This window comes from Manacus candei, unplaced genomic scaffold, assembly GCF_025592945.1.
Source record: "Manacus candei isolate 608988 ecotype Guabito, Panama unplaced genomic scaffold, ASM2559294v1 h1tg000153l, whole genome shotgun sequence".
Lineage (NCBI taxonomy): Eukaryota > Metazoa > Chordata > Aves > Passeriformes > Pipridae > Manacus > Manacus candei.
The window spans coordinates 210,137-236,799 of NW_026138201.1; the positions used below are offsets into that span (position 1 = coordinate 210,137).

General features: G+C 45.0%; 2 protein-coding genes and 1 long non-coding RNA gene across 10 annotated transcripts in view; 1 reads left to right on the forward strand and 2 right to left on the reverse strand.

Annotated features, from left to right (window-relative positions):
• Positions 1 to 62: 62 nt before the first annotated feature.
• LOC127463298 (uncharacterized) lies at positions 63 to 13,950 on the reverse strand. 4 transcript variants are annotated; one of them, XR_007900765.1, is made up of 7 exons: positions 13,356 to 13,950; positions 12,172 to 12,333; positions 8,387 to 8,515; positions 6,348 to 8,204; positions 5,954 to 6,072; positions 2,117 to 3,312; positions 63 to 592 (listed from the first exon to the last, which is right to left on the reverse strand). It is a non-coding gene; the product is annotated as an uncharacterized LOC127463298 (long non-coding RNA). The 4 variants fall into 4 exon arrangements; XR_007900763.1 differs by lacking the exon at positions 63 to 592 and having other exon boundaries at positions 824 to 3,312; positions 6,348 to 6,440; XR_007900762.1 differs by lacking the exon at positions 63 to 592 and having other exon boundaries at positions 824 to 3,312.
• On the forward strand, positions 5,110 to 26,036 carry LOC127463287 (zinc finger CCCH-type antiviral protein 1-like). 4 transcript variants are annotated; one of them, XM_051772547.1, is made up of 15 exons: positions 5,111 to 5,560; positions 7,980 to 8,112; positions 11,186 to 11,438; positions 11,535 to 11,651; positions 11,997 to 12,059; positions 12,614 to 12,682; positions 13,939 to 14,040; positions 14,331 to 14,454; positions 15,642 to 15,807; positions 17,582 to 17,702; positions 18,251 to 18,347; positions 18,777 to 18,855; positions 21,328 to 21,458; positions 23,353 to 23,504; positions 24,111 to 26,036. In XM_051772547.1, exons 1-15 carry the CDS (start codon positions 5,280 to 5,282, stop codon positions 24,392 to 24,394), a joined length of 2,172 nt encoding a protein of 723 aa, XP_051628507.1. In that variant the 5' UTR covers positions 5,111 to 5,279; the 3' UTR covers positions 24,395 to 26,036. The 4 variants fall into 4 exon arrangements, with proteins under 4 accessions (XP_051628510.1, XP_051628507.1, XP_051628509.1 ...); XM_051772549.1 differs by having other exon boundaries at positions 11,273 to 11,438; XM_051772550.1 differs by lacking the exon at positions 11,535 to 11,651 and having other exon boundaries at positions 5,110 to 5,560.
• TTC38 (tetratricopeptide repeat domain 38) overlaps positions 16,063 to 26,663 on the reverse strand; it is a 29,276-nt gene continuing 18,675 nt past the window's right edge. The window contains exons 15-16 of one of the 2 annotated variants that reach the window (XR_007900753.1): positions 19,129 to 19,375; positions 16,063 to 16,174 (exon numbers count right to left, since the gene is read on the reverse strand). The gene's annotated coding sequence lies outside the window, so the exon portion shown is untranslated. Of the gene's footprint in view, positions 16,175 to 16,256; positions 16,454 to 19,128; positions 19,376 to 26,663 lie in introns of those variants that run through there. The other variant, XR_007900754.1, reaches the window with a different exon arrangement.

The following is a 26,663-nucleotide window of genomic DNA, read 5'->3' on the forward strand; positions in this document are numbered from 1 at the left end:
CATTTTTCATCTTACTAATTATTTTATTTCTCATTTTCTATCAGGTTTTACGCAGGGCACCCTTTGGGGACCTTGCGGGATTGACAGAGACAGCAGCTAGTGGGGCTTCGGTACTGCCGAAAGGGAGGCGGTGCGAGCCTTGCTGTGACCAATGGGCGAGCGGTGCTCAGTCATGGCAGCCAATGGGGAGGCGATGAGAGCTTTGCCGTGACCAATGGGTGAGCGGTGCGCGGTCAGGGCAGCCAATGGGGAGGCGGCCGGTTGGAATGGCGGGGCCGGCTCGTTCCTGGTTCTCGGGACGCTCTCGGGGAACACCAAGTGATTTCCCAAGTGCAATTCCTGCCGAGCGGCTGATTCGCCCAGGAGAAAACCTCTTCCAAGTCATTTTCTTCTATCTAATAATATATGCCCAGTCTCTTCCATGTGGAAATAATAGTCCCCGTGTTTATTAGCTAAAATCCCAGGGAAGCTCCTGGCCGGTTCCAGCAGCGAGGTTCATCCAGCCTCCCACACTTCGGCATTTCTCAGAAGCAGCGGTTGCAGGTGCCTCCCGTTCGGAGCCCAGTGCCAACCTGGCAGCTCCTGCCGAGCGCTGCCGAGAGAGGCCATGAGGAGTCGGGGTGCCGAGGGAATCGACCGCCGGGCCTGAGCGCTGCCTGCCGGGACCGAGCGCCCGCGGCGTTTCTGCCCCTCCCTCCCTGCTCTGCGCTCTTCCCTCTCGACCGGGCTCAGCGGGGCTGCGCCGGTCCCCGTCTCGCCGGTTCCTCTCTACCCCATTCCCCTCTCCCCCTTTCCCCTCTTCCCGGTGCCGGTTCCCCTCTACCCCTTTCCCCTCTCCGCGGTGCCGTTTCCCGGTTCTCGTCTCCCTGCTGCTGAGATGCAGAAGCGCTGCCGGAGCCGCCCCAGCACCGCCGTTCCCCAAGATGGCGGCCCCGCCTTCTTAAGGGCGGTGGGAGGAGGTCACGCCTCCCCCCCCCCCCCCCCGTGGCCGAGTGGTGAAGGCGCTCGCCCGGAACGCCTTTTCCTTTTCATCTACGGTTCCAATCCCACCCTCGGACACTGGCTAAATCTTGGCTAAACTATCTAAACTCACCCCCCCATTTTGCCTTTGCACCTGAAACCCACCTCAGTCCTCAGATGAAATGCACCACGGGAGACACCATTGCCACTTTTTGCCTTCTGCCAACACAACTTGCGCCAACGGCCTTAGCCCCTTTTTCTGTCTGCAGGCTCGCACCACACACCCCGGAGCAGGGAGGCACCCACCGCCCCACCTCTGACCTCCACCTCCTGCTGATCCAACGCAGGAAAAAAGCTGCTTGCTGTGTCTCACCCGTGTCCCAGCACTGTGCTCTCCAGGGACAAACTGCTCCCCCCACGACAGCCCTTCTCTTACCGCCACAGGAAGCCAGTTGACAAACCCTCATGGGCTCTGATTGTTCCCTGTTGCCAGAAGGTTCATTTTGCCCCTCAAGATTCCCTCCAAAATACTCCTTTTTCGTTGCACATTCCCCCCAAAGTTCTACCTTCATGGCTGTTCTTACTTGTTCACAATCCAGGCCCTCATTTTTACCTCAAAACATTCCTTCCCTGCCATGGCCTGGGAAATCAGGGGTAGGACCAAGGCTTGCTGGTGCCTTGGCACAAAGGAGCTGCAGGCACCACTGCACCTCCAAACCCTCCCATTTCTGAGGCTGTGCATTAAAAATCAGCAATTCTGCTTGCTCAGGCCCTACAGTCCCTATCCAAAGACCACCATCCCTATCCCAGCCACCATCCCTACCCCAGCCCCTCAGTGATTTCAGCTCAAGACCCACAAGCTTTATTGCACTGCCAGCTCTGCTCTCTCAGCAGTAGCTCTGCATCTTGCCAGCGCCGCCACGGGAAGCTGCTCCAGGTTCTCACTGCAGGATCTTCATCTTGGCTCCAGCTCTGGGACTTTCCAGCTCCCACCCCACCCTCCCAATCCGAGCCCTGCAGAGCCCCAGAGCCCACAGAGGGTCTGAGAGCACCCCAAGAGATCACGTGAGCCAGTGGAGCAGGGCTCTTCATCCCAGAATGCGGTCAAGCAACTCAATATTCAACTTGGTTCATGCTGTCAAAACCTTATACTCACAGCTCCTGAGGCGTGTGTGTGCTCCACAGGTTTTTCCAGGACCCATATTGCAAGCAGCATAAGGGAAGATGGGCACCAACCATCCCACCCTTTTGGTATCTCTTGTGTTACTTTTCACTGCCAGTGGCAAGCCACCTTGGAGGGGTCTTTTCTGCCCACTATCAGGTACGAAAGCCAGTGGGACCCAGCACTGACTGTGGTGGCATCCTTGTGCTTCACAGTCTAGTTACTTCTACCTCCATGCACCTTATGGAACTTATTTGCCCATTTTCTGTGCTTCCTTATTTTATGGTTTGCTTCCAGTGGGACCAATAGGAAATAAATGGCATTTGCGATGTGCTGTATCTTCCTGCCATGTCCAGCTGTCAGATGGTAGGCTCTTCTGCTGACAAGTTGTCTGTGCTCCAGTGTGCAGATTTGCCTGGTTTGACAGAAAGTGTTTCTCGATTTTACTGCCTTTACTGCTGTGTTTTTGATTATCAACACAGGCCATTCTTTTAACCTTTGTTCTGCTGTTTCTTCTGGTGCTCAAACACACCTATTTCCATGCACACTTTGCTCATACGAATCAAAACTTCAGTTTCAAGTCTCTGAAAGCTGATTTCACTTACTACGGAGTCAGCTGAATAGCAGAGGCAGGGCAAACAAGGAGATATTGCAGCTGCAAGTAGAGGACATCAGAGAGAAAAATGTACAGGGAGTGTATTTTAAACAGTAGCAAAAGGTTACAGCAATCCAGCTACTCTTCCACTGGTGTCTAACTTAAACAAAGCCTTGATATTCAAGGCTGGAATCACTCACTGCCCTATGAAAATGACACCGATTTGGGACTCCTGTCCCATGCAGTGATGTCTTTTGCCTCACCCAGTTGTGTTGTTTCACATAAACTGGTTCTGTTTGAAGCAGGTAAGGAAGTCAAGTATTGGAGCATTTATATTTGCAAAACATACCAACAAACAGGATAAATCCACCAATGTTTCTTTGTTTTCACTCAGGCCTGAACCAAAACCCTTCTTGAATGTATTTAAGTGGAGAATAGAACATGCTTGCCACAACTGCATTTGCAGCTTCCTTCTGCTTTACTTTCCTGCTCTGTGCTGATGATACTGTTCCAAGTATCCAGCAAAGCTCCTCCGACCAGTAGTTCAGATTTCTAAGTGGATTAATGCAGAAATGCATGTTTTCATTGGAACTGGCTGAAAAACAAAAGACAAATAAATATAAGCAAATTATTGTACAGCTTGCCTCTCTCATTATCTACTGCTTGAAGTTGGCAATACATTGCTGACTCAGTGTTTGAATCATTTTCTACCTTATCAGTCAGTTCTGAAACTAGCTTGAGTATGGATCTCAGTTTTATCATCCTTAACAATCTGTTGACAACCCAAGAATGGATGTATCCACACCCAGAGCATAAACCAGTCCAGAACTATCAACTTACTTTTCTAAAGCTAGACCTGACAAACGTGGCAAACTTCTCCTTCTACCTCTCCTTTTTCTATCGTTTTCCAAAAATAATTTCGTTTGTTCAAGTATCATAGCAAGGGGGCAGATATGGGGAAATGTGCACAATGAAAAGATCGCTATATAACATTCAGCAACAAAGAAAGAGCAAAACCACAGACAGTCCCACCTTGGCCTTGTTCCTAGAGGTGGTTTTCTCTCTATGACCTGAGCAGTGACTGTGACTGTGTAGTTTCACATGCCTTTCAAATCAGGCATCAGCAACAGGCAACACAGGCTGGCATTCACTTTATTTTCAAGGTAAACTTCCCGATCCAGAGGGAGCAGTTGATAGTTACTGTTCCTGAAACTTGCATTGCCAACGAGTTGCAGTATGAAAGCTCATCTCAAATGGATTTAGTCCTCAACTTTCTCCCCATCTTTTTGATTCAGTATTTGCTGTGCTTTTTCCCAGCCCCAGCCCTACTTCAACACTAACAGGAACATGGCATTTCTGCTTCTGTCATGGTTTAACCCAGCCAGCAGCCAAGCCCACACTCGCTCACTCCCCACCAGAAGGACTGGGGAGAGAATCAGAAGGGTAAAACCTGGAAAACTCATGGGTTGAGATAAAGGCAGTTTAGTAGGGAAAGCAAAAGCAAAAGCCATGCACACAAGCAAAGCAAAATAAGGAAATAATTCACTGTTTCCCATGGGCAGGCAGGTGTTTAGCCATTTCCAGGAGAGGAGGGCCCCATCATGCCATGACCTGGGAAGACAAATGCCATCAATCCAAACGTCACCCCTTTCCTTCTTCTCCCCCCTACCCCCAGCTTCATATACTGAGCATGATGTTGCATGGTATGAAATATCCCCTTGGGTCATTTGGGGTCACCTGTCTCAACTGTGCCTCCTCCCAGCTTCCCATGCACCCCCAACTTCCTTGCCAGCATGGTAATATAAGGAGCTGAAAAGGCCTTGGCTCTGTGTAAGCCCTGCTCAGAAACAACAAAACCATCTCTATTATCAGCCTTGTGTTGAGCACAAATCCAAAACACAGCTCCACACCAGCCACTGTGAAGAAAATTAACCCCACCCCAGCCAAAACCAGCAGAGCTTCACAGCCCTGCCAGGACACACACTGCTGCAACCAGCACTGATCAGCAGTTGACTGTTAGTCGGGAACAAAGAAAAGTAACGGCATTGCTACATAAATACTACAATTAATTTGGTATGTTATGTTTTTTTTCCTACATTATATGCTTAATGATCTGTACTAGATTCATGTTAGGTTTATGCAGAGAGAGCAGAAGTCAGCAAGTAGATGAGGAAATGTGGCTGCCCCATCCCTGAAGTGTCCAAGGCCAGGTTGGACGGGACTTGGAGCAACCTGGTCTAGTGGACCATGGCAGGGGTGAAACGAGATGAGCTTTAAGGTGCCTTCCTACTCAAACCACTTTCTATAATTAAACGAAATCCCCACCCCCCCTTTCAATCACCTCTTGCATATCTGTTTCCCGGGTGATTTGCAGCCAAGGAAGCCTCCAGGCTGGGCGGTTTCCTGCCTCCTGCCCTCTGCTTTCGTTTTCGATTCCTCCCGAGCGCGGCCGGGCGGCGGAGCCCCGCTCCCGCCTTCGGTCCCGCCCGCTGCCAGTCCGCCGGCGCTCCCGCTCCGCTCCCGCTGCCGGTCCCAGGGCGCTGCCGTCCCGCGGAGGGCAGGATGAGCGACCCGGCCGTGTGCTGCTTCCTCACCAGGGCGCTGTGCGCGCAGGGCGGGCGGCTGGGGCTGCCGGAGCTGCAGCAGCACGCCGGGCTGTCGGCCCCGCAGCTGGCCCAGACGCTGGCGGCCGCGGGCCCCCGGCGCTTCCTGGTGCTGCGCGGCGGCGCCGAGGTGCTGGCCGTGTCCGACGTGCGGGTCTGTGCCCGCAGGGAGTGCGGCGGCTGCGAGCGGCTGCACCTCTGCAAGCTAAACCTCATGGGCAGGTGCCACATGCGGCCCAGGTGAGCGCGGGGAGGCCGAGGGGAGGGGAAGGGGAGGGAGGGGACGCCCCCCAAACCCCGGGGACAGAGGCAGCGGTCCCCCTCGGGCACAGCCGCGGGGCGGGAGATCCTGGCTCCGGAAGGACTCGCGTCCTACCCTCGCGGAGTCGGTAAAAGCCCGAAGTGCCCGCGGTAGGTGGCAGTTTTCTAAAGCCTGGTTTTCTTTGTCAGTATTGCGATTGCTTTGTTTTGTTTTGTTTTAAATCCACTCGCCTCCGCACCCCTCCCTCAGCCCCCGGGCATCTCGATGAAATAGTTTACACATATTTCTCTCCAAAGTAAAAAGCAAAGTGCTAGCATGCCCTCTGGTTTCACTCCAGAGAGTTACACACGTTGAGTTTTGCTGTAACTCACCGCTTCGCTTACAGACTTTTCTGTGAGAGGCCCTGCTTGATCGCCCATGTACATCAATCCCGGCTTCCAGAATACGGAGGACTCCCGGGGAAGGGCAGGGCAGGCAAAGGTGGTACCTACTTTAAAAACATTAAGATAAAGGAAAACGAAAGTAAATACAGAAGAAAACAACCCAGAAGCCTTCCCGTGACAATCAGTGCCAACAGTGAGCTCTGATGGAAGAATTTGCAGTTTAAGCTCTCAAGCCCCAGGTCTTGTTACTAACCTGCTGGTACCCCACCGGATCCTTCCTCCAATAAAACAGATGTGTGCTCGGATCTGAAGAGCTTGGAGGAGAAAGGCTGTGTCTCTCAGAGTGTACTAGCAAACCACAAGGATAATATGATTTTCTTACTGTTTGTTGCATTACTGACAGAACGATGAGCTTCCCTGGGATTCACTGTTAGAAATGCCTTCAGGTGCGTGTAGGCACTCATGCTGGATGACTCTGTGAATTAAAATGTGCAATGAGGTGATTCCCTTAGTAATGATAAACCACTCTGTCCTCTCAATAGCACTAAGTATTTAAAATCACCTTAGTATGTGTTAAAAATTAATAAAGCAAAGAGTATGCCTTTCATGGGAGGGAGGTTGATTAAAATGAGAGGACAGAAACACTGCTAGGTGGACCACATAGATCAAGAAAGAGACAATTTTCCAACTGATAAGGTAAAATCTAGCCTTGCTTCCAGACGTTGCATCCCTTTTGTTTTAGAATCCCTGGAAAGAAAAACGTCTGTACAAGTTACTGTGGTCTTGTATTTAGTGGAATCACAATTTTAGTCCAGTTAACCTTGTTTTTAACTGTCTCGCAAGTAGCTTTTCACTGTTTTGTTTTTCTTTCCTGAATGTGTTATTGAACTCAGTTGTTTAGTTATCATTGTATTTGTGGAGTGTTTTAACCTTTGACTTAGAAATATGGACTCACTGTGTGACTGTCGGGGAAATCTGAAGTCAAGTGTGGAGGAACACTGGTGATGGCTCACGCCTCAAGTACTCTGTGGCTTACCTACCTTCACAGCTATTTATTGAGTGCCTACAGCACCTAATAGCCCTAGAAGACTGTTTCTCAGCATCAAAGATGGCACACTTCTGCCCTTCAGACTTTGCAACCTTGTTTATTTGCTTACAAAGCAATGCGTCCAACAGGTAGCAGGGGTCAGGGGAGAAAGATCTATTCAAGTGTCTGTACAGAAGGATTGGATCAGACATAGCCTGAGGTAAAAAACCTTTCACAAGGTGAGTTTCAAGAGTTAACTAGAGGCTGAAAGATCATAGACTTGACTCTGGAGTCAGATTAACAGATACTTTTACTGGATGAGTATGTCTAGTCTTAAGGCTGCATCAAATCACCCATTAGAGAGCAGGAAATGAAGAAGCTGTATTTTCTTGTTTCATTTTGGTTTGTTGTTTTTGGGTTTTTTTTGCTTGTTTGTTTTGTTTTTAAAAATCAAACTTTCCAGCCAGCAAAGATAACAAATTGTGTTGTTTTCAGCTTCATTATCTCTTTGTTTTGCTCTCTTAGACTCTTGCATCTTTCCTTACATGCCATCCCAGGGACAACAACCTTTTACATTCACAGAATCAAGGGTGTTGCAACCTCCGGTGTTGTTGGTGTATTGCTCTAAAATTAACTTTCCCTCCAGCTGTTCAGATCATGTGACAATGACTTGTATTTTACTGGAGGTGAAGAATGTGTGGGATAGACAGACTTGGCTTCAAATTTTTGCTGCTAAGTTTTTTTAAAGTGTTGTGGCCACATCGGTGTTTAAAATGGGGATGATAACGCTCCTGCATTTCACAGAGGAGTTATGCTGTCTGGTCTGTTCTCTGGCTAGTTGCAGAGACCACCTGAATGTTTATAGAGACTTTTGCCAAGTCCCCTTTCTCTCATGGCTTTTCCAAAGTTGCACGTTTTCTGAGGTTCTTCTTTAAATCAGCCTGACTCATGGAGTAAACATTGATATGTCTGTCTGTTTTCTTCCAGCTCCTGTAAGTACTCTCATGACATCACCAGTGCTGAGAACAAAAAAGTTCTAAAAAAACATGATTTGTCTGGCCTCAGTGAGGATGAGCTGCGAATCCTGCTTCTCCAAAATGACGCTTTCTTCCTCCCTGATGTGAGTTGTACTGATGTCTTAAAAGAAGCTTTTTGTTCACCAGGAATGGGAGAGGGTAACAGAGAATGTGGAGTTCTGATCTCAGTGTCAACCTGTTAAAATGTAACAGGATTATTCTGAATGAAGTAGGAATGGGGATGGCTATGAATGAAAGCATCAGAAGAAACAATATAAAGGCCATAAAGTTACTCAAAACAAGCAAATAAAAATGTCAGCAGCTTCATTAGAGGTTTACAAGATACAATTGAAAGACCACAATAATTGTAATGCTTACAGGATAAGAGGTATAATGACCAAAATCCCAGTTTGTTGCTTCTTCTCCAAGAAATGATAGAGACTAGGAAGCAAGGTCCCATTTCCTTTTCCAGTCTTCCTAGGCCTGCACATTTTGGTGCATGAAGGTCTAAGGGAGTGAGAAAAATCTATGAGAAAAGGACCAAATGACTGCAGTCATTTTTGTGTAAAATCTGCCTCTTCTAAAGTGCACTGAGTTTTCATACAGTAATTTTCTATGGAGTTACTTTGTCCAGTTTGTATGCCAGTCACCAAGTTTGTTAAATTCGGCTGAACATTCCATTCCGGGTCTGTGTGTGTGTATAAGGGCAATACTGTCTTCAAGGTAAGTACAGCCTGTTACCCTTGTCTTTTGCAGGTTATAATCTCCACAGATCTGTTGACATAACAGTTCTATTGTTTCTTTAGTCCCTGCTGTGACAGGGCAGGACTTTGACAAAACAGATTTTTTTTGTGTGTAGCATTTTAAAGTATGTTGTGCTGGCAGATTCAAGGAGCATGGTGGCGATAAGCAAGGGGGATTGTTCCCAGTAATGAACATATAGTAGCAACCATCATTGGTTGGTATTACCCTTACGCTCTACTGTGGATCTGTTCAGCCCTCACCACCCATTAATTACCTCTAATTGAGCACCTTAACTGCTATCATGCCGTAAAACACCAAAACCAAGAGAAAACTGTGATTGATGCAGGCCCTTCATAAACCTGAGAGCTGGGAAGAGGGATCGAAAAGCCAACTTGGCTGTTTCCTGCTTAGAAATGCTGACTGGTTGTGTGTGTGAGGACATGGCATGTACAGAGCTCTCAAGCAAGGGGACACTTTGGTATTCTGTGACCTGAACTGGGGTGCAGGGTAAGGAAAAAAACACAACAGCACCATAATGTCAGGGGTTTTCACACTTTCCCTCACCTTCCCTCTGTCTCTCTTTTTTTTTTTTTTTGGTAGGTTTGGGGTTTTTTTGGTTTTCTTGTTGTTTTGGTTTTTATTTGTTTCTTGGCAAAGGCAAGGGACAGCTGCTTTCTCGATGTAGCTAAATAGTGGATTCCCTATTGTCATGTTTTTAAACCCTGATGGCAACTAAGTACCATGCAGCCACTTGCTCACTCCCCCACCCTGGTGGGATGGGGAGGAGAATTGGAAAACAAGTAAACTTGTGGATTGAGATAAGAATACTATAATAATTGAAATAAAATAAAACATACTAATAATAGCTGTAATGAGAAGGAGAGAGAGATGAATAAAGCCCAAGAAAAACAAGTAATTCACAATACAATTGCTCACAACGTGCTGAGTGATGCCCAGCCTGTCCCTGAGCAGCAATCAGTGGCTCCCAGCCAACTCCCTCTCGTTTTTATACTGGTCAGGATGTTCTACGGTGTGGAATATCCCTTTGGCCAGTTTGGTCAGCTTTCCTGGCCATGCCTTCTCCCAGCTCTTTGTGCCCCTGCTCACTTACAGAGCATGAGACACTGAGAAGTCCTTGACTGCAGTGAGCCCTGCTCAGCACTAACTAAAACAACTCTGTTATCAACATTCTTCTCATCCTGAATCCAAACCACCGCACTGTGCCAGCTACTACAGAGAAAATTAACTCTATCCCAGCCAAAACCAGGACATTTACTTCACTGAGGCAGCACTTGCTTCTGGTTTGGTGGTTTATTCTGCTGTTCCTGGGTAAAAATTTCATCCTGCATACTAACATCTTTTAATGTACCTTCCTCCAGATGCTCTGTAGAATTGTTCTCAGCCAGATTCAGTGTTCTGAAAACTCTGTGAGCTTCAGTTTGAAATTTAAGTGGCTGCAATCTCTGCTACCCTAAACTGGTAATTTGTGTAATGGACACCATACAAAATAATCAGTTATTACCTGATTTTCTATTTTAGTTGCTTTTTTTCCCTATTCTCTTGAGCACCAAAGCAATTCCTGTGCTCTGGCCCCTGAAACCAGTGTTTGACATAAGTTTTATGCTTTTTTCAGTAATTCTTAAATCCAAGTTCAGGCTGTGTGACAGACACTATGAATCCAGTGAATAGTTGTTTTGCAGCTAAAACAGGCCTGATTTTCCAGTTTCTAAGCACTGCCATCCCAGCAATCTATAATTCCCCAGCTGATATATAAATCTATATATATTCAGCTTCAATGCAGCATTAAAACTGTCTGCTGGTGGGAAGAGGGGTTGGGAGGGGACCTGTGAGGGTCCCAGTGTGATGTGTCTGCCAGACAGCTGTGTGTCCTCCTCAAAGAAGCTTTCTTCTTAAGGCTGCTCCTCTGTACTGCAGGAGCAAAAGTGTTGCTGTGGTGCTTGGTGGACAATATGAAGGAGTTTTTGGTGTGTGATTTGTTGCCTGGGTCTGATTCACTGCTTATCTCTTCGTTGGTGAATAGAGGAATAAAGAAGTGTTTTGCTTTTTCCATATGCACTCTAATCTCAAAGCATTCTTCTCACCATTTTTGGAAGCCCAAATGCAGAATAAACTTTAGAAATAGAAAGTGCAAATTCAGTTTTATGCAATTGTCTTGCATCCTTTTTTGGCACTTCCATGCTTGTTGGATTGGTTTTTCTTGAAACAAAAACTGCACAACTTCAAACCCAAAAATGCATGAATTGGCTTAAAACACCTGCTACCTCTGTGCAAGAAATCTGTCTAGATTGAAGAAGTCACAATGACCACATGCCTTTTAGTCACCATTTTTCTGCTCTTAAAGCTGCATGCCTTAGAACAAATAAAAATTCAAATGTGCTTTTCCGTTTCATCTTGTATCTTCCCCACTTCTAGACCTGCCAATTTTACAACAAAAAAGGTGGTGTCTGCATGCAGCAAAACAACTGCAACAAGCTTCATGTTTGTCGACACTTTCTCCAGGGGGATTGTAGATTTTTGCCATGCATGAGGTCCCATAACCTCTTGGATGACCATGCATTGAGAGTGTTGGAAACTGGAGGCATTGATGGGAAAATAGCTTCGAACCTCCAGATTATATATGATCACAAGCACATGGAATTCAACAAGGAACTGAAGAAGGGAAATGGTAAGTTGTAAGAAACACTGGGCTTAAATAGGATTTTGAATTTGATAGAGGTATAAACATCTCAGATAAACCCCATCATCCTTTTGGTGCTTTCAGTACACAACTACAAACCAAGGGGAAATTATTTGAAACAAGCAGTAGTTACAAGGAATAAAGAACCTAAAGTACCTTTGCAAACTGTGGACTCCACACTGCATGTGCCATCTCCAGAAGGTAAATATCTAGATACCAACTGCTTCCGTGTGGAATCAGCTTTTGTATTTCCCCTCTTGCAACGTGTACATATTTTTTTCCTCTCTGCCATTATCTACTTTCCAGAATTAAGTAAGTCGTGGCTGAATCATGTGGGAGAACTGCACTATTATTGCCTAAAATACTGCATAGAAAATAGGTATTGAGTGGCTGGCTAGGGTTTGCAGCTGTTATTACTCATCTGTTGTATCAGCAGTGGAGCACAATTATATGTGTGATGGACATAATTCTCCACACAGATTGGGATATTGCCAGCTCGCTGAGCTTGTGGCCCAGCAGTGCTGTTCATTCAGTCTTCTCATGCAGGTCCTGGTAGCACCCTGCCTGGTCAGAGACAACAGCAGTTGCCAACAGGAGGTAAAGATGAAGGTACGGATTGTTTCTAACTGTCTAGTCACGAGATCAGTGGTTCTCACTGGGATTAGATTTCACCCAGCCCCACATCTCCCAGGGGTAGTCAGAATGCAGCTTCTGTGCTTACCTTACGGTACGCTGAGAGCCGCAGTGCTGGACAGCGGAGCAGCGCTGGCATTTCTGCCCAAGCACCACCACGAGGAGTAGCCTGGGACTGATGTCTGTACTGTCCTGGACACAATTCTTCCTTCCTGGGAAGGAGACAGATATCTTTCCTTGCCTTCTGTACCTAGGGAGTAAATATAGCTTTGTCAGTAGAGCAGTTATGTTTATATACCTTCCAGTGAGTGAATAGCAACTTGTATGTCTCCTGTCCTGGGCCTTGGCTTTAAAGCCTGCCAGAGTCCAGTAGTCTCTGAACAGGTTCTTTTAGATATTCCACATATGGATGGTGTAATGTTTAATATCAAATTATGTGTGATGGACATAATTCTCCACACAGATTGGGATATTGCCAGCTCGCTGAGCTTGTGGCCCAGCAGTGCTGTTCATTCAGTCTTCTCATGCAGGTCCTGGTAGCACCCTGCCTGGTCAGAGACAACAGCAGTTGCCAACAGGAGCTGGAGGTAAAGATGAAGGTACGGATTGTTTCTAACCCTCCACTCTTGAGCTTACGTGAAGACAGTTGGTGTTACACAGGTGTTGTGGACGAGCCTCAGTGAGCACCACAGAGCCACTCACTCACTTCCCCTCGACCCCCAGTGGGATGGGGAAGAGAAAAGAAAGAATTAAAACAAGAAAGCTTAAGGGTCGAGATGGGAGAGAGAGAAGAACCCCAATGGATAAGCAGAAGAAGAAAACAAAGCAAAAGCAGTGATGCAAAAGCAGTCACACACCACCTCCCACACATGCCTAGCCAGTTCCTGAGCAAAAGATAGCTAACCCTCATAAAACTCCCTCTTTTCCCTTTATTGCTGACCATTATGCTATATGGTATGCAATATTTGGTGAGTTTGGGTTCCCTGCCCAGTTGTGTCCCCTCCCAACCTACTGTGCACCCCCAAGTCTATTCACTTTGGGGGCAGGGTGAAAAAAAGAGGCGGCCTTGATGCTGTATATCACTGTTCAGCAAAAGCTAGGGCTTATCAGGGTGTTAGCAGCATTGTTTGGGTCAAAAATCTAAAACACAGCATCATATGAGCTGCTATGAAGAAAATTACATCTTATCCTAGCCAAGTCCAGTACAGAGACATTTCTGATGTAGTAGAGTTTCCACTGGAAACAAAACCCCAAATATAAATGTTTACTTACCAAAATGTAGCAGTTGCAATGCACAGTTCAATCACAATGCTAATGGCTCTCCCATTACAGGTCTGTATAATACGCTCATTGTCACAAAGCTGGGTGTCCCCAGTCCTTGGGAAGGGTTGAAGCCAGCTGAAGCCTGTTGCTGTCTTGAGAATTCTTCTGTTAGTTCTTCAGGTTTAGTACCTCTGTGTTGGCCTGAACTCCCCCCATGCTGGTCTGGCCAACTCAGGGAAAAACATTTCTACCCTGCATTGATCCGCTGAGCTGACACAGCCATTTATCCACCCTCTGCTTCCCGTGGTGTGGAGACAAAGTTGGCTGCTTTGCAAGAACCATGGTCAGCCACAGCCTGTGTTACTCTTCCTGACACTGCCCTTGCACTTCTCCACTGAGACTTCTTCCAGTGTCAGGGTTTATTGGTCAGTCACAAAGCCCTGACTCGTGTGGTGGGCTGTATGGGGGATAGTCAGATCCTCAAAGTGCTTAACTTGGCTACTGCAGTCAAATCTTTGTTATTTCCGGGATGAAGTACCAAGCAGGGTCTTTCTCTTGAAGCAAATAAGGACTGATGTGTTCTTTCCCATAGATAAAAAGGACAATTCCTCTGCTGAAGCTTCAAAGGACAACAAAGAAGTTAACTGTGATGAGATCTGTGTGTTTTATGTCTGGAAGTACTGCAAACATAAGGGTAAGCTTTATAAAAAGTAATGTAGTCACTAGAGACAGTGACTGCAGAGACAGTCCCTGCTCAGTGGCTCGGGCTAGTGGTGGCATATGGAGTGTCAGTGGCAATTGTGCCTTCTCACTCACTGGACAGACACACCCCCCTCCTGTTTTCAGCACTCTGTCTTCATTGCTCATACCAAAGCCCAGGGAGAAAGCCTCAAGGTGTAAAATCTGCTGGTTCCTTTTTGGGTTTTGTTGTTTTGCTCTCTGTGTTATGATTACAGAATTCAACTATGTCTGATCTTATTACAGATAAATGCAAATCTGTTCATTACCATTTGCCATATAAATGGGAGATATATGATGGGATCACCTGGAAAGACCTTTCCATGATGGAGGAAATTGAAAAGGCCTATTGTGACCCAAAAACCAGCAGGTATAGTGATGCTGGACTCCTTGCTTGGAGTACTGTGATTGAACCCCTGTGGAAAACCTCCCATTTTCTTCCAAAGATGTCTGACTTCAATAACTTCTGGCTACTGAGCCTCTCAGAATCTGGGAGGATGTACAAATGAGAATTTTTCCTTTTAAAAAGCAAAGTAAAAGTGATTGCATGGCAATATCACCCCATTTATGTCTTCTAAAAAGAACAAAACTGTATCTCACATTTAAAGCTCTGTGTAGGGTAAAAAGCGAGTGGAATACAGTGTTTAGAATATCAGCATTTCAGATAATGAATCATAATTTATTTACAATAATGAAGTTGTAACAACATATCAGAGCTGGTCCTTCTCTATGGCTGTTCTTTTCCTACTACAGCTAGTATGCGTCATAAAAATAACAACAACAACAACAATAATAATAGCAATATCTGTTGTGTGCCTAGAGACATTTTATGAGATGGCCCTTGTGTAAGCAGCATATCTCTTTTTTTTTCCTGTTTTTCTTTCTATTTTAAGTCCTTTCTGAAAAGCCCCACTGTGCCACCTGGATTCACAGGGGACCCCAGGTCTGGCTTCGAAAAATGTATAGTAATTTTGGCCCATGCCTCTTAAGGCAACAGATGACTTTGCATCTTGTTGGATGGTGCAGATCAAAAGCAAGATTCACAAGAGGAGGCTGCTTTCAAAGTCTTCCTGCCTGGAAGTTAACTTTTCAAGCCTCGCAGGAGTAAGAGCCCAGAGCTCCAGTGACAAATACAGTTTGCAGACCTCACAGCTGTGATGGTTGTGACTGCATCCTTTGTAACCACAGGAAAAGAACCAAGTTGATAAGCTGGGTGTACCTACAAAATTCTGGTTTTGCACTGAGACAAACTGGAAACTTTCCTTATTGCAGAGTACCTTTTGCCATGCTGTACTTGTAGTCCTGTGCTGTCTGTAAAGCTGGCAGTGCCACATATGGCCAGTGACTGAGATGGCATTCCATGTCTCACAGGCCATAGTTTGCTTATGAAGCTTGGATATGCTTTTCAGAGCTGTCATGTGTTGTGGAAAATACTCTTATTCAGGCCTAATTAGGTTCAGTCACATTATATTAAAGAAAATTGCACAAGCCTAAACAGAGGATTAGAGGATAAAAGATCTACTGTTAACTGTAAAAACCCTGAATTTGTCCTTACAGCATAGCAGGCAGGAACATTAACTTCCAGACAATGACCTGCTCTTCTTCTCCGGTTCGACGCCTCTCTACACCATCATCAGTCACAAAACCCACATTCGTACTGACCACACAGTGGATTTGGTACTGGAAGAATAACGAAGGCCAGTGGATTGAATATGGAGAGCAGGTGAGTTCATATCCTGTGCTTTGAGTCACTTCTACAGGAATATGTGGAGCCTCTCCCCCCACTCCCCTTTACTCAGCAGGATTAAGTGAATCCTTGTGTCAGGTAAGGCAGCAAAGCTACAGATGTTCATAACAGATGTGATAAAATGCTGACAGGCTGGAGGGAAGGGAACTGCCTTTTGGAGTTATCCACGGCTTCTACACAGATCGAACATGTATACACAGTCCTTAAGATAGATGGGAAATACTTGCCTCTCTTCGAATCATTGCCCTGCTTCCTTGGACATGCAAGGGTTGCTTCGCTCTCTCAGATAAGATGCAGTCTTTTTCCTTGGATGGCCAGGTCCTCTGATGAGAAACTAACCTATCTGAAAAATGCAGGAAAAGAAATAAGCAATCTCACCTTCCCCCAAGGCAAATGAGTTTTCCTCATATGCTTTACAGTGTAGCTGTCCAAATGGTAGAACACAAAGGTGATCCAGGGACTTGGAAAAGTATGCAGGGAAAGATCTTGGATATAGTGCAGTTGGTAAAGGGCCTCAGCCTCAAGGAGTAAGCTTGAGAGGTGTCCCAGCTCCAGGAGAGATCACTGCTGTGCAGCCCACTCCTTAGCAAGGAGAGCTCAAAACCAGTTCACTCAGGCTGTCCTATTTGTGGAATAAAGCGGTTGGCTCAGAGTTAAATTACATGTGAAGTAAAAGAGAAGCGTGAGACTCCTTAAACCTGCAACTTTCTTTATTCCTTGACAAATTAGTCTTGGAACAACCACCTGCTATTCATGTGTTAATCACATGGTCAGTGCTCATTTCCAAGCTCATATGCATCAATGCTCACCATGTCACCCTGTGCCTTTGTGGGTTTTCAGAGAACAGGCTGGAACTGGAAAAGTTCATGGCCTTGTCATGGCCTAGGCCATTACTTCCTTTGGGGCCTGAACCAAATAATGAACACTAGTTTGGTGAGGAGCCGAGTGCAGCTGTCACACCCTGATGGCAGCTGAGCCCCTCACAGCCGCTCGCTCCCTCCCCTGCCACGGGACTGGCAAGGGAATCAGAAGGGTAAAAGTGAGAAAACTGGTGGGATGAGATAAAGATTAAGAGATAAAGCAAAAGCCATGCACACAAGCAAAGACAAACAAGGGATTCATCCCCCCCTTCCCATGGCAGGCAGGTGCTCAGCCATCCCAGGAAAGCTGGGCTCCACCAGGGTCACGGTGACTTGGGAAGATGAACACCATCACTCCAACACCCCCCCTTCCTCCTTCTCCCCCAGCTCTATGTGCTGAGCATGACCCCACGTGGTCTGGGATGTCCCTGTGGCCAGCTGGGATCAGCTGTCCTGTCCTGTCCCCTCCCAAGTCCTTGTGCCCCCCAGCCCCTCGCTGGTGGGGCGGGTGGGGAGCAGAAAAGGCCTTGGCTCTGTGCAGGCCCTGCTCAGCAAGAACTAAAAGATCCCTGTGTTACCAGCACTTATCCAGCACAAACCCAAAGCACGGCCCCTACAGCTACTGGGAAGAAATGTAACTCTACCCCAGCCCAAACCAACACAGCTTCTTAGAGGATACACTCCTGTCTGTCATTACTACTTATGTATTTGTGTCTATGTTATGAATGTTCCTTAATCATGCATGCTTCAGGCCACCAGAGTTCTGAGTAGATTCCTCTTCATCCTATTCTTTGCCTCTTCTTTCCCTCTACCCAACCTAGTTATCCAGGGTTTAATCCTGACTGTGATACTCTTCCTTCTCTCTCTTTTTTTCTCCTCTTCCCACAAAGGGAGAAGGGGACAGTGTGGACTCGCCATCTTCTGCTGTTCTTGAGAATTTGTATCAAGCAGATCCAGATGCCACCATATCTTTCCAGGCTGGTCAGCATCATTACAACCTCAATTTTAAAGGTACTCATTCTCACATACAACTATGCAGTGCTGTACGAAGACTTAACTTGCAAACTCTCCCAGCTTTTAGAAGCTATGACTTCCTTTCCTGACACTACCATTTCACTTATTGGAAGGGGAAGTGAGGTAGTGACCGTCCAGAGAAAATTCCTTACAAAAATAACCTTCTTCCCCCTTATTCCTTGACACTCTCCAGACTCACATATGACCAGAAATAAAAAGATTCATAGTCTTCACATAAAGTCATAGTAAACCTTAAGTAAAGTGAATTAACTCTGTGGATGGTAAAAAATACAAATCAAGCCATCTTTGTGCTGCTGGAGTAACATTTAAAGAGCATGAGGGGCTTGAGGGAGCAAGCAAGATAGGCACAGGTTCAATCACAGTTACAGGAAGGACAAGCTTACATAGGCTTTATGCAACTGTTCTTCAGCAGGTAGAATTGGTAATGAATATGCACTTTCTATTAAAGAATGCCTGTCCTTAATTAATGACCCTATCCTGTAGATTTATTCATGATTTTTTTTCCTGTTCTTTTTCTCCTCAAGAAATGACCCAGACAAACATTGCTTTTAAAACTCGAAGAGAGGTCTGCAGGAGACCAAAATTTGTGTCTTCTGAAGATGTGCAGAAGATAAAGAAAGGGTAAATGATGCTCTTTATGTTGTTGTTTTTTCATATTTCAGAAGTGATTATAGGGCAAAATGGCAGCCAGTGCTGGCAGTAGTTGTGCAAAGAACACAGCTGCTGAGGGAGGAAGCACATCCCTGGCACTGAACAGAGGCTGTATCACAAACTGTTGGCTTGGTGCATCACCTGGCATCTGGGGTACTTGTTACTGCGGGTACTGCGTCCACAGTTGTTACTTAGAAAAGCAAGTGCAAGAGGCCTGTGACAGTGGAGTGGCATCATGCAAAGCCCAGCTCACAGTCTGAGGCCATTTCCCAGTTTCTTCGTGGTTTATCTTGTTAATTTTTAAATGCGGGAATTAGCCAAAGGGCATGCTGCAAATTTGAATGTTCAGAGCAGTACTAGACTTACTAATTACTTAATTTTCTGTCTGTTTGCACACAGCCAGAGGGATTCTTCTATTCCAAATCAAGCCTGTCCTAGCCACTGGGATCAATCTGCACTGCCTGACTTGGGATACAAGGTATCTTTTTTCTTTCCATACTTGTAATTCTGATGGAAAGGCAGGATTCAAAGCTTAACTGAATCAATTCTAACTGTGTAGATGCTGAAAAGGGACAGGACTGATTTCTTGTGAGGTGTGCTAAAGATCTTGGTGATCTCCCAAGAACTCCTGAAAAAGGTGCCAAATTCCCTTGAACTTCACCTGCATTTTAGCCATTTATCTACATGCAAACCCAAAACTTGCCAAGTTCGAGACAAAAAGATTCACTGTTAAAATTAAAAACTGCCTTACCTTGGTTACTTAGTGGACCAGTTAAGCAAAGGGCTTTTATGAAGCGTGTATTTCTTCACTAGAAGCTGGACTGAGACCAGACCCTGCAAACCGTTAACAGGCTGTCCAGTAATCCTGTCGTGGCAGTTGGTAAATGAAGTTTGGATTGGAAACCTAGGAAAGGAAATCTCTATATCCTCCAGCACTGTCGCATACATCACAGATCTGAGCACAGACCTTGGCCTCCAGGAATGGCAGAAATAAAGAGCTATGGCAATAAAATAAGAGAACATTTGGAGTGATCTCTTCAACAAAACAAACCCACCCACTGTCAGCCCAAAGTGTACGTTCCTTTTTAGTTTACCAGGGCCAAAATGTGTGGGTGTTTTTTAGCTTACTACCTCCAGCAGTCATTCTGGAAAAGCAGCACAGTTTGTGGAAGTACTACAGGACGCTAGAAAAAAGGCTTTTTTGTATTAGACTTGTTCTGGTCAGGTCACTGTCACTAATACTAACTCTGCTCCCTCCAAACTCCAAGGGAAGCAGAGCTCACAGTGTGATATCACAGAGTACTGTGCTTGTACAGTCACACACTAATGGAAATCATTGTCAGGGCAGTGATTCTTGCTCTACCTCGGGAGCTCCTCTCCTTGATAACGGGACAGCAAATTCTCACACTCAGCAGGATTTTCCTTTTCAGGCCTGCAGGTGAAAAACTCTGAAAAAGTTGTGTAGTTATGAAGTATCAGCCTGCACCAGCTATGACCCTTTATTAGCAGCGGAAGCATCCTTGGGGAAATGAGGACAACCCCACAAAGTTTTCATGGAAAGGAGAACAGGCTTTGTTTTGTGGAGGCCAACATATTATAAAATAATAGCAGTACCCTTCTTACAGGATTAGGCCTTGTGCCACATGGCTGAGCCTCTGTTTTACCTAAGAAGGTTACAGTTCCTCAGGAAAAGATCACAGAATCACAGAATATACTGGGTTGGAAGGGACCCATCAGGATCATCATTCCAACTCCTGGCCCTGCAAGGGACACCCCCAGAGTCACACCATCTGGAAGATGCAGCATAGCAACAGCAGAAGGACATGGAGCTGCTGGAGCAAGTCCAGAGGAGGACACTAAGATGAACAGAGGGATGGAGCAGCTCTGCTGGGAGGAAAGGCTGAGAGAGTTGGAATTGTTCAGCTGGAGAAGCTTCAGGGTGACCTAATTGTGGCTCTCCAGTGCCTGAAGGTGCCCTCAAGAAAGATGGAGAGACTATTTACAAGGGCCTGGAGTGACAGGACAAGGGTGATTGGCTTCACACTGACAGAGAATAAGACTAGATGGGATATTAGGAAGAAATCCTTCCCTGTGAGGGTGGTGAGGCCCTGGCACAGGTTGTCCAGAGAAGCTGTGGCTGCCTCATCATTAATTCCAGAAGATTAAAGACATGGGTTACTTTGGAGAAAAAATGGAAAATTTATGTATGACATAAGCAAGCAGAAGAGCTCAAATAATGTTTTAATTATATTTTGCATTAACTTTTCCTTGGGAAAAAATGTGCATTTCTTAACAGATTTTTAAACATGAAAAGTAGGGATAAATAGATAAATAAAAGAAAATAGATTAATAGACTTAGTTACCTTCAGGAAAGGAGATGTATTTGCTTAAGCAGGTATTTAGTGTCACATTTGTTTAGAATTGTAGCTTCTTTTCTTAGGTCTATATTTAAGTGCAGCTTTCCAAATTCTAACTTTGAAAAGTTAAGGTGCTACAATGCCAGGAGGGTGTGTGTGCTTTTTGTTTCCCAGCTGAAGCTCCCATAAATGTCTGGTTACAAATGATACTGTTATCTAACATCTTTTGTTCTTAATCAGCTTTAGATATAAAACTGACACTATCTGGAATAATGAGTCAAGTTTTCTTTTTTGTGATTTCTGTTTCACTGAGATTTAAGGTTGCAAGTGTCAGCTCTTGGAGATGATAAACCTGTAACCGATGCTTTCAGCATCCTTTCTGAAGAGAAGTGAGGTGTTCTTGCAAAGCAGGAGTGACATACTGACTTACTTATTATTTAATTATTCACATAGTCACTATATAAAGCATTACATTACCCTTATAAGCATAGTTTGGGGACCCATCTGGAAGTGTACCTGCTGTAATTAGGCTTCCACATGTTACAAGCTAACTGAAGCCTCATGTCTTCTTATGCTTGGTTTGTATTTTATAGGCAGTGGTGATCAGTAGTGTGACCTCTGAATACAACACAATAAAGCAGCTGTTCCATCAGACTATGAAAACCTATAGCATCCTTAAAATACAGAGGATTCAGAATCCATCCCTCTGGAAGGTGTTTCAGTGGTTAGTATTTGTTTCCTTACCCTTATGGGGAGGGGGTCTCCAAGAACAGGGTGTCCTGTATCTGCTTTCTAGGAAAGAAAGGAGGTTATCACCTGTGCTTTAACATGACTGCTTATTTCCTACTCAGGAGCAGTTTCAGGAGTGAAATTAGTGTCGGAGGCCTTTCGTAGAATGTCATGCTCCTGTGGGGAAGTTCTTTTTGCATGGTTCCTTGGAAGAAGGGGAGAGGAGCATGGAGAGAAAGATATGTGTGACACAAATCTGGGATGAGCATACCCACTGGGATGCAGAATAGGGATTGAGCAGTAACTGCCTGCTGCACACATGCCCTGTCTGTTTAGAGTATATGAAATGCTAAAAAAGCTAAGGGCTGCCTGGGTCTTTTTGTTCCAGTCAGATTTATTTAAGGTACTTTTGCTGACTGAAGTCAGTACTCACTGAGAAAGAATCCTTGCGTTTGAATTTCATGATCTCTGAGTTCTAGGGCTCCTTTCTGGTTTTCAACATCTGCATCAGTGATACTGAGCCCTAGGTAGATGCCAAGCTAGATACCAACAGATTTGAGCTGGGGCTCAACCAGATTCAAGTTAATTGGGTAGAAGATTAAGCTGTTGCATTGCACAGTTGTCTAGTTTAAAACAAGAGTAAGTATTCAAGGACTGTATGGAATTGTAATGGAGTAAAAATACTGCTCAAATAAGTGCTTTCCCCTGCAAAGTGACAGAAGCCAGGAAGTTATCTGCTAATGATTGCATAAAACCTTTTCATCTAGCAAGCCACAGGAGACTTCAAAACATGTAACAGTGCATACTTTTTATCCTACTCCAATGAGATAATTAAACTAAGCAGGCAGAATTTAACATTGCCAAGTCCATAGGATCATAGAGTAGTTTGAGCTGGGAGGGACCTTAAAGCTAATCCAGTGCCACCCCCTGCCAAGGCAGGGACACCTCCCACTAGCCCAGGTTGCTCCAAGCCCTGCCCAGCCTGGCTCTGGACACTTCCAGGGATGAGGCAGCTACAACTTCTCTGGGCAACCTGTGCCAGGACCTCCCCACCCTCACAGTAAGTTCTCAATGAACAAATTTCAGTCCATTGCTTTTAACTTTTCACTTTGTAATTTACATGTTGGAAGGATTCTCCCCTCCCCCCAGCCCTGCTTACTTTGTAGCTGATCATTTTCTGAAGAATATTACTGTCTTGTCCACTTCAACAGCTTCTGAAAACCCGAGGGATGTCTGGAGGCAGTGGAATAGTGGATGTCTGGAGGCAGATGGGAAGTACTAGTTGAGCCTTTTGTTGTGATTTCTCTTTTGACCCTGTTCATAGCTTAGTTTGACTCTGGCCTAAATCAGTGAGGTCTGCAGTGGTGAAAGCAGGCTCGGTTTCTCTCCTGGCCCCGTCTCCTCAGCGGCACTGATCTCCCCCAGGGGCAGGAGCTCAGGGTGTTGGCACGAAGAACAAGCTGCCTGTAGCTTTCAGCCACCGCAGAAGCACGGAGGCTCCATGGTTAGTGCTGCCTCCACTGCACTGAGAGTCAGGGTGGGGAGGAACAGGAGACCTTAAAGCAGCATCAGTAGGACCCTACAGAGGAGCAAAAGGGTGGTACAGTGGAGACTTGTGTCAATGCTCACTTAAATTCAGAGTAAAGTCAGAATTATCTAGAATTGCTGAGCAGTGGTATCAGTACAGTACTTATCTGGTACTTGTTCAGCATGCTTCTGGTCTGTCTCATCTTCCGAGCTGAGAGGAGAAGGCAGGCTGGAAATCTCATCCAGCTGACATTTACAAGCACATTACAGAGTTGTTTGAGGTTTACTTTTTTTGATTTTTTTTTAAAACCTCTTTCTCCCTTTTCTTCCATGGCTCACATTCTCCTCTGCATTTTTGTCAGGCAAAAGGAGAAGATGAAAAGGGAAAATGGAGGAAAGGAAGTGCAGGAAAAGCTCCTGTTCCATGGAACCAACATCTCCTTCATGGAATCCATCTGCACTCGGAACTTTGACTGGAGGATTTGTGGAAAAAATGGAAGTAACTATGGAATGGGTATGTAGGAAGTGACTTGGTGTGTTAGATGTCTACCCAGAGTCCCCTGATAGTGGAACAATCAAAGTCCTGAAGCCTTTAACTATAGAAGGTGGAAAAAAAAGGTAAGAATAGGTATTATGATCTTCCTTCTTCTGAAGAGGGCTGGGATTTGCTTTGTGTGGGGGCAAATCTTCTCACAAGCTGTCCAGACAATTGATGTAGGGGTTTGCTGTAGATGGGATCTTCTAATGCTTGAGGTAATAATTTGAACTTGCAAGAGAAATTAGTCTTTATGGCAGGGAGCAAGAAGGGTGTGCATTCCCTCAGTGTGATCATGGAGGGTCCTCATGTTTTCTTGTCTGTCCCTCTCATTGTAACACACAATACCTGTAGTGAGCTTATATTTATTGCTTTTAAAAAAATTACTCCTGAAATAGCGAATTCTGAATGGAAATTATATGGTGAAATCTTTTTTCTTGCAAAAATTTTGGTGATATAATGTAACCTGAGTCAGAGGAGTCCTGAAAGTTAGGTCAGATACCTCCTGAAAACCAAGGGGATGCTCAGTTTTTGCTGTCTCTGTGTAGATGCTCCTTACAACTACGTTTTCATCTTGTTTTCCAGGAAGTTACTTTGCTAGAGATGCTTCCTATTCCCATGCATATTGCCCGGCTGCGGAGAAAGGACACATGATGTTCGTGGCTCGTGTTTTGGTTGGAGACTACATTAAAGGGAATGCAGCCTATGTTCGCCCTCCAAGGAAGTCTGCGGACGGCCTTTGGTTTTATGACAGCTGTGTGGATGATGAGTTAAATCCTTCTGTTTTTGTTGTCTTTGAAAAACACCAGATTTACCCAGAGTACATAATAGAGTATAAAGAGGATGAAAAAAAATGTGTTATATCTTAGAGGGATCGAGGCAGTTTATATCCCTCATCTTGTTTTCCGTACTGCAGGTGTTCTCATACTTGGTGACTTCTTTCTTCTTAATACAGTTCTTTGGAATGTTAATCCAAACAAATTTTGCATTGAGGAGGGCTGGCAAAACAGATGTTACACTTGAGACTAACTGCCTTCTCTTCTCTTCTTCCTCTTTTAAATGAAGCATAGACATTTGGATAACTGTAGCAGGAAAATCAGAATTGTGGGATGGGAAATTGAATGTTATGACTTCTGTGGGCAAATAATTATAAGTGCATTGTCTTCAAAACAGAGAGGATTTCTCTTTGTAAACTGTTAGAAGAAAAATTAACAGTAGAGTAGTTTTTAAGGAAGCTTTCAGGTTTTTATAGAGATTCTTTTCAGTGCAGAATTCATCTGTTCTTGATCCTCTAATCTGTCATTACTGTAAACAGCTCAGTGTGGGTAAGAATGAAGAGTCTGTTTTCAAAATACTGCTTGTTAATGCTGATACGAGTTTCGAGTTCAAATGGTAAAAAAAGAAAAAGCCTATATTTAGGATATTAATCCACGTCGTTCATTCCTGAGCGGAAAATTTTCATCTGTACAATGGCAGATGGATCAGAAAGTTGTTGGATCAAATTCTTTGTGGAGATCTGCAGTAACTTGTTTTGACCTCTACAAAAAGAGAGCTGAACTGAAGCTGTGAAAGCCACAACCTGTGAGTAAGCAGACACTGAAACTGAGGGTTTGGCTGCAGCTAATAGCTGTAAGGGTACAAAGGCTGTGTCCCAACAAGCCAGGCTTTGCAGTGGATGTGGCCACGTAGTTTCTCAGTGCGAACATTTGCTCTGCGAATGTGATAGGACAGGAGAAACTTCTTAAGAAGCATCGAGATTTTCTGTCCTATTTGTCTGCGTTAATTTTCGTTTTTCCAGATGTAGGACACAACTGGAAGAGACCGGTTATGTTCTCTCAAGGCCAGTGGTTGAACTGCTGTCCTAAGACACTGTTCACGTTTTGTTGCCCACGTTGCACTGGGCAACGCGCTGACAAGTGAGGTTCCTTTGTGTTTTGAGGTAGCTGTGGGTGATCCCACATACTGCTTCCCTGACTCTGCTTTGGAGAAACTCGCTTTCTCCACGATGTACAACCCTAACTATGGTGTCTGAGCCCTTTTTTGCAGTTACCTGCTTTTTATTGTTCCCAAAACACCCCACCAGAAACTTGTGCAGAGTTTCCACTGGATTTTAATAAGGACTCTGTAAGCTGATGGAACTGAAGACCCTCTGTACAAAGATGTCTTATTCAGGCAGTCTAGCTGTTAAGAGGGAAACTGTTGGTGAGGACAGAGGAGCAGTAATTTTTACTTTCAGATAAGCTTTACAGTAACACCAATAGCCTTCCAGTTTTTTGCATCTGTGATATAAATCTGTCAACCACTCAGAGATTGCAAGTTCCCAAGAGGATGGGAAAAGATAAACCCAGGAAATCTTATTAAAATGACTGTCTTAAAACTAAATGAAAACATGTGTCAGTAAAGCATTATAAGGGGAAGATTTTGCCACTTTTTAAGATCTCTCTCGTTTGCCTGTAGAGTTCCTGAATCACTGACTTTGCTGTATTTGCAAATAAAATGTGTTTTCAGTCAGTTTTTGCTTGTTAGTGTGCCGTTTGTCTCTATACGTAAACACGGCAGAGAACCAGCTGCTGCCTGTGCTCTGTGTTTTCCTTCCACATGTCTAAACCAGAACTGCACAGATGTGGGTTGGCATTATAGTGCAGGTGCTTAGCTAAGTACAAAGGAGAGAATAGTCTTGATTCAGGGAGAATATTTCTGGAAATTAACTTCCTAACTAAGATACGTTTAATATTAATGTGGTGGGGTAATTTGCTTGGATTTCATGTAATTGAACAGCTGCTCTGAGCAGTTGTTGAAGTCCTAAAACAAGGGGAAATAATTAAGTGAAGTAGTATCAAAATTACTGGGTTTAATATCTTGAAGTAGCGAGATACTGACTCATTCTAAGGGTGTGCTTTTTTAATATCTAGATGATTGACTTTAAAGGAATGTGAATGAGGCACCTCCCAGACACAGCGCTCCCCACACTCCTGTAAGCTACAAGGCAGGCCCACTAGATGGAGGGTGCCAGTGAGATGCTGACAGCTTAAAATCAGTCCAAATCACAACATGTAGAGGAAGGACAAAGGAAGAAACAGGAATTGCAGTGCTGTTCACATTGTCAAAACTGCCCTGCTGCCAGGGGGTGCTTCTAGT

Bases quoted from the DNA above. Each gene is read 5' to 3' on its own strand.
- LOC127463287 (XM_051772547.1), top strand. From the start codon at position 5,280: ATGAGCGACCCGGCCGTGTGCTGCTTCCTCACCAGGGCGCTGTGCGCG. The intron at 8,113-11,185 runs GTGAGTTGTACT...CCCCACTTCTAG, and splicing joins ACGCTTTCTTCCTCCCTGAT to ACCTGCCAATTTTACAACAA. The intron at 18,856-21,327 runs GTATCTTTTTTC...TGTATTTTATAG, and splicing joins TGCCTGACTTGGGATACAAG to GCAGTGGTGATCAGTAGTGT.